The sequence below is a fragment of the Mesoplodon densirostris genome, chromosome 8 (assembly GCF_025265405.1).
Source record: "Mesoplodon densirostris isolate mMesDen1 chromosome 8, mMesDen1 primary haplotype, whole genome shotgun sequence".
Classification (NCBI taxonomy): domain Eukaryota; kingdom Metazoa; phylum Chordata; class Mammalia; order Artiodactyla; family Ziphiidae; genus Mesoplodon; species Mesoplodon densirostris.
In genome coordinates this window covers 96574812-96586771 of record NC_082668.1, presented here as the reverse complement: position 1 = coordinate 96586771, position 11960 = coordinate 96574812, and the positions used below count along the sequence as shown (strand labels likewise).

General features: G+C 36.6%; 1 protein-coding gene across 5 annotated transcripts in view; it reads left to right on the top strand.

The window, feature by feature from the left end:
* TTN (titin) overlaps nucleotides 1–11960 on the top strand; it is a 283231-nt gene that overhangs the window by 170980 nt on the left and 100291 nt on the right. For all 5 annotated transcript variants that reach the window (XM_060105903.1, XM_060105901.1, XM_060105902.1 and 2 more), the window contains 14 exons: nucleotides 73–212; nucleotides 840–966; nucleotides 1059–1322; nucleotides 1613–1879; nucleotides 2016–2279; nucleotides 2368–2507; nucleotides 2665–2791; nucleotides 2909–3175; nucleotides 3284–3550; nucleotides 4377–4643; nucleotides 4736–4875; nucleotides 5298–5424; nucleotides 6215–6357; nucleotides 11341–11464. In XM_060105903.1, the coding sequence (XP_059961886.1) occupies nucleotides 73–212; nucleotides 840–966; nucleotides 1059–1322; nucleotides 1613–1879; nucleotides 2016–2279; nucleotides 2368–2507; nucleotides 2665–2791; nucleotides 2909–3175; nucleotides 3284–3550; nucleotides 4377–4643; nucleotides 4736–4875; nucleotides 5298–5424; nucleotides 6215–6357; nucleotides 11341–11464 (2664 nt within the window). The remainder of the gene's footprint in view (nucleotides 1–72; nucleotides 213–839; nucleotides 967–1058; nucleotides 1323–1612; nucleotides 1880–2015; nucleotides 2280–2367; nucleotides 2508–2664; nucleotides 2792–2908; nucleotides 3176–3283; nucleotides 3551–4376; nucleotides 4644–4735; nucleotides 4876–5297; nucleotides 5425–6214; nucleotides 6358–11340; nucleotides 11465–11960) is intronic.

The window sequence follows — 11960 nt, the reverse complement described above, 5'->3', positions numbered from 1 at the left end:
ACACACACACACAAACAAAAGCATCTTTAGGTTGTTGAAAGCCTTATGGTATTTCATCCTTTACCAATACAGATCGTGAAGTTGAATTGCTTAAACCGATAGAGGATGTTACCATTTATGAGAAAGAAAGTGCAAGTTTTGATGCAGAAATCTCAGAGGCAGACATTCCCGGAGAGTGGAAACTGAAGGGAGAACTTCTAAGGCCCTCACCTGTGAGTAATTTCTAATTTTAAGTTGTTAGTCATATACACAAATGAACCTATCTACAAAACAGAAACAGACTTGCAGACATAGAGAACAGACTTGCCAAGGGGGAGGCAAGATTGGGGAGGGATGGATTGGGAGTTTGGCGTTAGCAGATACAAACTATTACATATAGAATGGTTAAACAACAAGGTCCTACTGTATAGCACAGGGAACTATATTCAATATCCTGTGATAAACCAGAATGGAAAAGAACATTAAAAAATGTATACATATGTATAACTGAATCACTTTGCTGTACAGCAGAAACTAACACAACATTGTAAATCAACTATACATCAATTAAAAAAATAAGTTGTTAGTCATATAAAATAACTACATTCTGTAATCATGTTTGACATTCAGATTGGTTCAGTAATGATGGAGTTACTTCCAGCTTCTGAAGTCTCAAAGAGGGGAAGAAATTTGATGCATTATTTGTGGACAGCTCGGCAATTTTTTAAAAATTTTATGACAAAACACTTTTCCTTATTTTTATTATTAGTAGTATTACAGTTATTTTTATGACTCTGTAGAAATCTGTATCTGAAACATTCTATCTCATTCAAATGCTAACTAAAACTGTCATTTTTCAGACGTGTGAAATCAAGGCAGATGGTGGAAAACGCTTCTTGACTTTGCACAAAGTCAAACTGGATCAGGCCGGTGAAGTTCTTTACCAGGCACTTAATGCAGTCACGACTGCCATTCTGACAGTAAAAGGTATTGGCCTTTAGAACTCGTGGAGTGTGCTCAACTTCATCTTACAGTCCTCTGCATTCTGAAAAACCTCATTCTTAATGTTTGATTTTCAGAAATCGAACTTGACTTTGTCGTGCCCCTGAAGGATGTCACGGTCCCAGAAAAGCGACAGGCTCGATTTGAATGTGTCCTCACTCGAGAGGCAAATGCTATATGGTCTAAAGGACCTGATATAATCAAGTCATCTGACAAGTTTGATATCATTACTGATGGAAAGAAACACATTCTTGTCATCAATAATTCTCAGTTTGATGATGAAGGGGTCTATACCGCTGAAGTGGAGGGCAAGAAGACCTCAGCAAGATTATTTGTTACAGGTGAGAGCTGGTGAGATCTGCCTCTAACATCCCATAGTTAGGCACATGAATATCTGACTTTAAAGACAGAACACCAAGTTCTAACAGCTGTAAGTGACCATCGGCCCCATGACTTTATTTTCACATTGCCATCAAAACAACCCCCTTAATTTTTTTTTAATGGCGGATAGCTCCATTTGAAAAGGTGACTCAATAAATGCCATGTGAAACAGATTCTGTCTACCAGACAGATTAGAGTGGAATATTTCTGAACTAAATTGTATTTCTGAGCATATTACCTTGCATTGCAGGTATAAGATTGAAATTCATATCACCTCTTGAAGATCAAACAGTGAAAGAAGGTGAAACAGCAACTTTTGTCTGTGAACTTTCTCATGAAAAAATGCACGTAGTCTGGTTCAAAAATGATGCCAAACTCCACACAAGCAGAACTGTACTCATCTCATCGGAGGGCAAGCTTCACAAGCTGGAAATGAGAGAAGTGACACTGGATGATATATCCCAGATCAAAGCTCAGGTTAAGGACCTGAGCTCCACAGCAAATCTGAAGGTCTTAGGTATATGTGACCAACTATAACCAGAGAGCCAGTTTTTGGGTGGTGGGAGTGGGTAATAAACATTTTGCAACCTGTAACTCTTTAATTACCTTTCATTTTCACGTTCTTCTGATTATCTGCTGAATGTCTTTCACAGAGGCCGATCCCTATTTCACTATGAAATTACATGATAAGACTGGAGTCGAGAAGGATGAGATTATTCTGAAGTGTGAAGTGAGCAAAGATGTGCCAGTGAAATGGTTTAAAGACGGGGAAGAGATTGTACCTTCACCCCAATACTCTATCAAGGCAGACGGCCTGCGCCGCATCTTAAAAATCAAAAAGGCAAAACTGAAAGACAAAGGCGAATACATGTGTGACTGTGGCACAGACAAGACAAAAGCAAATGTCACTGTTGAGGGTGAGTTGTGTAAAATTTTTAAATGTACCCCATCTGAACCTGCAGTTTATTTGTTCAGTCATTTGAACAAAAGTCTGTATAATTTCAGCCCAACTAATAAAAGTGGAAAAACCTCTGTATGGAGTAGAAGTGTTTGTGGGTGAAACAGCTCGCTTTGAAATCGAACTTTCTGAACCAGATGTCCATGGCCAGTGGAAATTAAAAGGAGAGCCTTTAACTGCTTCCCCTGTAAGTCACAATGATCTGATCACACAGGCGGGGGGCTTGCTTGGTTGTTGGTGAAAAATGATACATTTTTGGTATGAAATCTCGATTATTTGTAGAAATAGCCAGTGATGAAAATGATGTTCTCCTTTCTCTTTCCCCCTAACCTCACTCCAAACAGGACCGTGAAATCATTGAAGATGGGAAGAAGCATATTCTGGTCCTTTATAACTGCCAGCTGGATATGACAGGCGAGGTCTCCTTCCAAGCTGCCAACGCTAAATCTGCAGCCAATCTGAAAGTGAAAGGTACACTCCACCTGCCAGCCACCCTTCTGTATTTTCCTTGCCAGGCTTCCTTATGGGACCCAGAATTGATGAATGGAATCATATTCTGGCTTCATTCACACCCTCTTCTTTTTTCAGAATTGCCACTTATCTTCATCACGCCTCTCAGTGATGTTAAAGTCTTTGAGAAAGATGAGGCTAAGTTTGAGTGTGAAGTATCCAGGGAGCCCAAAACATACCGTTGGCTGAAAGGAACCCAGAAAATCACAGGCGATGACAAAACTGAGCTTCTTAAGGATGGCACTAGGCATTCGCTGGTGATCAAATCTGCTGCTTTTGAAGATGAAGCAAAATACATATTTGAAGCTGAAGATAAGCACACAAGTGGCAAACTGATCATTGAAGGTAAACAGTTTTATCAGATAGGCCAACTTTAATTGCTTTTTTTTTTTTGCTTTTATATATCTTCCTTTAAGGACTGGAATTAATAAGGTTTTTTTTTTTTCTTGATAGGAATCCGACTCAAATTCCTCACCCCACTCAAGGATGTAACAGCCAAAGAGAGGGAAAGTGCTGTGTTTACTCTGGAGCTGTCCCATGATAACATTCATGTTCGCTGGTTCAAGAACGACCAGCGCCTGCATACCAGCAAGTTCGTCTCAATGCATGATGAAGGGAAAACGCATTCCATCACATTCAAACACCTCTCTATTGATGACACCTCTCAAATTAAAGTAGAAGCTATGGGGTTAAGTTCAGAAGCCAAACTCACTGTGCTAGGTAGGTGCTTTTTTTTTTTCAATTTATTGTATTCAATTCATCAGAAATTTGTGGAGTAGCTACTATATAAAATTCTTTCAATGGTTATATTGCATGAAAGCAACACCTGTCCTTAAGAAGCTATCACATATATTATTAGGCTTGTTTCTCAAATGTTTTTACCTAAAAATATGAGGATTTTAAAGGGATAGACTCTGGCTCACAAAATAGCCAGTTCAAATCAGAATTAAAACTCAATTAATTATTGAGCCCTGTCATGTTTAAAATAGAAATATAAATACTTCTTCTCCCCTCACTTTATCAAAATTATTTCAGAAAAATGTTTTTCAAGTCCCTAGGAATCACAGAACTTACATTAATAAAGCTCATTGTTTTTCCTGGGCCCTTAATATTAGGCATATTATATACAAAGTCTAACATATATAGAAACTATCAAAGGCAAACAATTGACATAAGAAAAACTAATCATGTGAATCTGAAAGCTTACAGGTAAACGAGGCATAAGAGATTTGCTAAGAAATTAAAAATTCATCTGAATAATGAAGGAACACATAATTAAGTTTGAAACTAAATGTCATTGTATCTTTCAAACTACTGTTAATAAAATACTTCAAAAATAATATAGATGGATAAGATTTTGATAAATCCCAGGCATTGATTCTGTTTCTAACTTTTAGAGAACTTTTGAACATAAACATGTTAAATGTTTGTGGAACCATGGTGCAATTTCTAAACATACCCAGACCTCTGTGAGCTGCCCCTTAAACTTTCCAAGAGACTGTCATCTCCTTAAGTGGTTAATAAAATTTTTTCACTTTACTTGCAGAGGGAGATCCATACTTTACAGGAAAGCTTCAAGATTACACTGGCACAGAGAAAGATGAAGTGATTCTACAGTGTGAAATTAGCAAAGCAGATGCACCGGTGAAATGGTTTAAAGATGGACAGGAGATAAAGCCATCTAAAAATGCTGTTATTAAGGCAGATGGCAGGAAGCGCATGCTAATCCTAAAGAAAGCCTTGAAATCAGATATTGGACAGTACACCTGTGACTGTGGGACAGATAAGACCTCAGGGAAGCTTGAGATTGAGGGTAAGGACATTTCCACGAGTTTCACTCTTGAAGCTGTTGGAGTTATTTCTGCCAGAGGCCAATGACACATGCTGACCCTGCACTTTTTCTAGATCGGGAAATTAAACTGGTGCGACCCTTGTACAGCGTGGAGGTGATGGAGACTGAGACGGCCCGCTTTGAAACCGAAATCTCGGAAGATGATATCCACGCCAACTGGAAACTCAAGGGAGAGGCGCTACTCCAAACACCTGTAAGGCTATTTCTGAACTTGTCAACACGTAGAGGAGCTGTATGAAATAGAAAAGGACAGGAGAAAAGTCAGACTGCATGCAGGGCATTTAAAACATATCAGGTTCTTTACCAGACCTCAAACCAGAGAGCTATTAGGGTCTATGAATGGGCTTGGACAGGTACACTTGCATTATTTTTGATCCAGCATAGTGGTATGAGGCTGTAGATATTCTGTAATGCTGCTAGTTGGTTCAAAATGATGTGGCTAAAATAAACATTGCCTTCATGAATAATATTTGTTAGCTTTCTTTCACAAAACTCAAAATTATATAGTCACCTCACCAGTTATTTGTAAGTTCCTTTAATTAAGATATTATATCCTCAGAAAAAAATACCAAAGAAGATGACTTCCTACGAAACCTTTTCTTTCTTTGGGTACAGGAGTGTGAGATCAAGGAAGAAGGCAAAATGCACTTCCTTATTTTGCACAACTGCCGCCTGGACCAGACCGGTGGGGTAGATTTCCAAGCTGCCAATGTTAAATCTAGTGCCCACCTCCGAGTAAAACGTAAGTATTATGTGTTTCTGCTGAAAACAAATTGTATAGTTCTGCAGCAAATGGATATGAGTGAAATTAATTGGATTTATTCAATTAATTAGAAAACATTATTAAAGTATAGAAACTGGCTTTCTTGTATTTACTTTTTGTCATCCTCATACAACTGTGGTTCAGATTCTAAAGTTCTGGAAATTTCACTGACCTTGCCATTTGAACAAAAGAAAATTAAGTTAGAATCTCCCACTTCGTAATTCTTTCACTCAAAGTAGATATGCATAGAAAAAGAATCTAACTCAGAACACTTAAAGACCCTTAAAGAAATCCTTCAAGTGGCTGTACAAGTATAGCACCATAAAGAAAAACTTTGCTGTGTGGGCATTTCAGACTCATTTCAGGCTAACATTTTTGGAAGGTGCAAAATTGTTTATGGGTTGGACAGGCTATGACATTGAGCGGCCCTTGTCTTCTCCCAATCAGAGGCTTGGTTATTTTGGAAGTCGCATACCTTACGTAGCAAAAGGAACTTGACGCCCGGCACAGAGACAGATGCAGCACTAATTTCTTGCTGACCTTATATATCAGAACGAAAGGGCCCCTACAGATATCCACTCTCAGGCCACTAGCTCTCCCCTTCTGGGCACCAAGGGGCCACGTCCACATGGGAGTGAGAACGGTGGGCAGTCCTGTGGCTCTTTCCTTCTTGAAGAAAGCAACCATGGAGATTAATAACTAAATCTGTATTTATCCTTCTGGAATTACAAAATGAGTCACCCAAAGCTTTTTCCTTCCTCTCGCAAAGCACGAGTCATTGGTCTTCTGAGGCCTCTAAAGGATGTCACAGTGACTGCAGGAGAAACAGCCACCTTCCACTGCGAGCTGTCTTATGAGGATATCCCAGTGGAATGGTACCTCAAAGGGAAGAAACTAGAGCCCAGCGATAAGGTAAGAAGCAGGAGTGCAGTTGCCTTGCCTTGCTCTTCCTTTTCCCTCAGTTCTTTCATCTTCACGTGTGTGTCCCTTGTTCTTTGCTTTCCTACGTCCATCCCCTCAGCTCCCTTTCCCTTTCTTTTCCCTACTCAAACCTGATTTCTGCTGAAATTGTAAAGCAGATTCTTCTCATTTTTGTTGGTTTAACCTGATGATATTTTTATTGAAATGGAAATTAACATTTTAAGTATGATCAAGTTTTAGGTTTTTGAAGAAAAGGCAAACACTCATTAGCTATAAGTGATAGTTTAATTCATCGAAAGACAGGAAGGATCAAAAAGGCTTTCTGATTCAATGCGTGCTAACAAGGGTACAGATTAAGATTTATGGCTAATTCTCTCCATGCTATCTAGTGTTCTGCATATAAGAAGATTAAGAGGAGAGGATGGAAATTCCATTTCAGGCAGTTGATCAAGTAGTTGAGATAACTTCTGGGCAGATATCTGCTCTTCAAGCATTTCTCCAAAGCTATTTTTAACCCTCAAGTGCTTTGTGCCAATTCTGGAATGCAAGTGGACTATTTAAAGTGCAACGGATGGTGCTGGCAAGAAAGAAGGGCTCTGTGATTACCCACATGTATGAACAAATATACTTTAAGAAGTTTTAGGGAATAACTAGCTTCTGGTGTTACCCCAAATTTCACCCATAAGTAAAAACCAGAGTGATTATTCAGATAGGCCCAAAATACAGTTTACCCAAATTGAGCTATGTATTTTTTCCCCTAAGACAATGCGTGTGTCTAAATTATCTTTATAATTCACCATTAATTTTTAATTCTTGAAATAAAATTATAGAAAATGCCCAACATGGGTTGGAAAGAAAGCACAAGGCATTTCATTGTTCTCTGTCAGTTTTTTTTCAATATTTTTAGAAAGAGTATCAAATGTGGCATCAAGCTCTCAGTTTAAATCAAGCTGTTAAGAATTATAGGAATGTAATTTAAAAGGGATTCAGTTTAACAAAGAGCCACAAAGTTGATTAAAGTATTAGAAGGGAAATGCCTTTGAACAACTGTTCTCAAACAAACAAACAAACAAACAAAAAACTAGTATTCTGCCAAAGTGATTGAAGGGTGATTCAGTTAACAGTCATCTGAGAGATAAAATCTGCCTGCTATACTGACAATAATGACCAGTTGATCTCCTGTTTCGAAGGATAGAAAAAGCAGCCATACGTTCAAATTGCAGCAAGAGAATTAAGTTTAATATGAGGAAACTGTCCTCACCGTGAGGTCTTCTAAATACTGAACTGGGTGATGGAGGCATCTCCACCTTCAAGTTTGCTTTTTAAAAATATACATTTGTCCAGTTAAGTGTGGTTTAACTACTTTCATGTCTAAAGGCAGAGACTTGGTTGACTTCAAAATCCTTTCTAGATCTATAAAATCATGATTTGAATAAAGGAACACTGCTTAAGGACAAAAGATATTATTCTTTTGCTACTAAATATTTTTTGCTCAAATTAAGAGCTTTTATTAAAGATCAGTCATTATTTCTAATGTAAAAACTGTACTATTTTATTTATTTTTATTTTTTATTTTTTTAAATTTTTATTAGAGTATAGTTGATTTACCATGTTGTGTTAGTTTCAGGTGTACAGCAAAGTGAATCTGTTATAAACATACATATATCCACTCTTTTTTAGATTCTTTTTCCATATAGGCCATTACAGAGTATTGAGTAGAGTTCCCTGTGCTATACAGTAGGTCATTATTAGTTATCTATTTTATTTATAGTAGTGTATATAAAAACTATGCTATTTTAAATTAAAATATAGACTCCTAAAAATCTGAGTTACATTTCTTTTACTAAAATACACACACACACACACACACACACACACACACATTTATCTTATTGTCACGGAACTTTTTTCTCAGGTTAGAAAGGATCACCTTACTATAATTCTATTGGGCCTTTTTGTGTCTCTCTTGGCATAGGAATTTTAATCTTTTACTTTAGCCACCTAAAATACTTCAGCCTTTTGTGAACTTGGTCGTATATTATCAAAAGTCTCTTTTTATAAAGAACTGAAATATAAACTGTGAAACAAAGTCATTTTACTACATTTTGCAGGTTTTGTTTAAATTAAGTCTATCAGAGCAAACTAGCTATTATCAATTTAATTCAGGCCTTTCATCTTCACTTTGGTATAGTTTTTGGAGGCTAAACATTCTGCAACCAAACAAAAACACATTATTAGAATAGAAAATCAAAAGAGAAGATTTCAGACATGAGTTGTGGTTTTTTTCCCCCCTTTGGCCATCAGTCCAGGAAAAGACTGCTAAGTCCTAAATGGCCACTGAGAATTTTGTATTTAAACTTTAATAGCTTGGTCACAGTCATAATGCCTATTGTATTATAGTAATATGCTTCCATTATAAGTTAACAATATTTTAAAGGAATAATCTCTAACATTACCTTTACATAATCTACCACAAAATCTTCAGCATTCACATTATTGGTTTATTTTTATAAGGTAGCTGTTAGTTTTTTGCCCTTTAACATAATCAGTGTATACTCTATATGAGCTATTTCCTAAGAACCACTGTGTTCTGAGCCAAGTTCTCAGTAACAGAATATTCTAGAGTAGCCTCAGAGGAATTTCAATGATAAAACAACATGTTAACAGATAAGACATATCTGTTGGTGGATTAGAACCTGAGATACATTTTCAAATAGCCCTAAATCACAGTCCAAATTTTAAATTCAAAATTTATATTGAAACGTCATCACAGGAACAGTTTTTCTCCCATTCAAGCACCATGTCCTTGAATAAGTAGCTGTGTTCCTAGGACATATCTTAATTACCTTCTCCTATTTATTTTCCCTTATTATGTTTTTGTCTTTCTCAATTATTAAGGTAGTTATATTAATAACCATGACCAGCTCTTCACTAAGGAAAAACCTTTATATGAAATTTTATTCCTGACTCTTTTACACCAGCATAATAAACAGTTCCACTGGTGAAAAATTTTGTATCAAATTCTTAACTGTAAGTGAACTCTGAAGCAAAGTCAATCTGTATGACAGGGTACAGTGTCTTATGGAATTTTTGGATGGTAGAACTGGAAGAACCTCCAACTGTCTTATTATTTACTGTCAGGATGGCCCTGTCTGTAGCCTGATTTTCAATTGCACATGCCACAATTATGGGACCTAAAGGCAGCCCATATCAAGGCAGTGTATTCTTTTCTTGTTTTTAATTAATTTATTTATTTATTATTTATTTTTGGCTGCATTGGGTCTTCGTTGCTGCGTGTGGCCTTCTCTAGTTGCAGCGAGCGGGGGCTACTCCCTGTTGAGGTGTGCAGGCTTCACATTGCGGTGGCTTCTCTTGTTGCGGAGCTTGGGCTCTATAGGCGCGCGGGCTTCAGTAGTTGCAGCTTGTGGGCTCTAGAGTGCAGGCTCAGTAGTTGTGGCACACGGGCCTAGTTGCTCCGCGGCATGTGGGATCTTCCCGGACCAGGGCACAAACCTGTGTCCCCTGCATTGGCAGGTGGATTCTTAACCACTGCGCCACCAGGGAAGCCCAAGGCAGTGTATTCTTTTTGACAATTCATTTTCCTACAGTCTGTACCCCTTCAAACCACCTAAGGTTGCATTTGCAACAAGAATTTATCATCCAAATGTTAACGGTAATGGCAGCATTTGTCTTGATATTCTAAGATCACAGTGGTCTCCTGTTTTAACTAGTTCTGAAGTTCCTTTATCCATTTGTTCACTGCTATGTGAACAATTGTAGCCCTGCCTGATACCTGATTTTACCAGTCATGAGGTGCAAATACATGAAAGGGAAGAAGAGGCAACATCTTCATTTGTGTTTTTGAACAAAATTAAGAAATTGTACAAATTATTTTAATCACAGTTTAATTGGCTTGCAAAATAATTTTAATTGCTAAAATAAATGGGAAGAATTCCAGCTCATTGCAAGGCAAACACCTTGCATTTAGAACATAAGTTTACTTTCAACTTACTATCTGCAATCATTTTTTCCCCTTCCTTTCATGATTTAGCTATTCTAAGTTCTTCCTTTATATATATAAACCCAGAAGCAGAATGGAGGCAAATATATATGTATGCATATAAATACACACATATAAATTTGCCTAGGCATTTCAACATAAAAGTCCTCCTAGTAACTATGTAAAGGTAACTGAGAAACTATAAAAGCCTAAAATTTCCTTAAAAGATTCCAAATTATTGGTTAGAATTATTTTCAAATACATATATACTATACAAATGATTATAAAACAACTTGGAGAGCACTATTTCAAACTGTTTACCTGAATGAACTAAATGCACCAAAAAATATATATATATATATACACACACACACACACACACACACACACATACATATATATATATATATAGGAATGCCGTTTCACATATTCTTTTTTTCTTCCAGTTTTATTGATATATAATTGACATACAGCACTGTATAAGTTTAAGGTGTACAGCACAATGATGTGACTTAGGTATATCATGAAATAATTACCATAATGTTTCGTGAACATCCATTATCTCATATAGATATTAAAGATATAGAAAAAAATTTTTTCCCATGATAAGAACTCTTAGGATTTACCCTCTTAACAACTTTCATATGTAACATAGAGCAGTGTTAATTATATCTATCATGTTGTACATTACATCGCTAGTACTTATTTATCTTATAAATAGAAGTTTCTACCTTTTGACTGCCTTCATCCAATGAACCCCCATCCTCACCCCCCACCCCCAGAAAACACAGATCTGATCCCTTCTTCTGTGAGTTTGTTTGTTTTTGAAGTATAATTGACCTGTAACACTATATTAGTTCCTGGTACATAACATAGTGATTCTATATTTCTATAGATTTCAAAATGATCACCACAATAAATTTAGTTACCATGCATATATTCTTAAACTGCATCTTTTTTTTTTTCTAAAAAAGGTGGTCACACGTTCAGAAGGAAGAGTTCATACACTTACTCTGCGGGATGTAAAGTTAGAGGATGCTGGAGAAGTCCAACTAGTAGCAAAAGATTTCAAAACGCAAGCCAACCTCTTCGTGAAAGGTAATCACATGGCTTATTTTTTAAAACATGTATAATGCAGAGGTTCATAAATAATGCCAACTCTCAACTATCTGTATATGGTAAGTACCACAGATCATTAAAATTCACCAAATATCAGAAAGTCTAATTTTACTTTTTGGCTTGACAAAATATTTCACAGACTACTAAAAAAAAAAAAAGCCAAAATTGGCTAGAATAGGTTTTACTTCCTTTTTCCATCCCCACTGTTTTTACTGCATTTCATAAACAGCTGGAGGGAGAATTATTATCAATAGGTATCTATCACTCTCTTAACCAAGAGTTGGCTATTATTTCCTTGATGTTTCATATTCTCTAAAAATGCTTTTCCTCTGTATATAAAAATAATGATGAAACATCATTATTAGACGAAAACATCTGAGTGGAATCAAAACTTACAAATGAAACTTAAAAACAGAAAAGCCCTCAAGATACGAGAGGAAAATTGAGGAGGTGCTGAAACTCTTGGAGAAAGAAA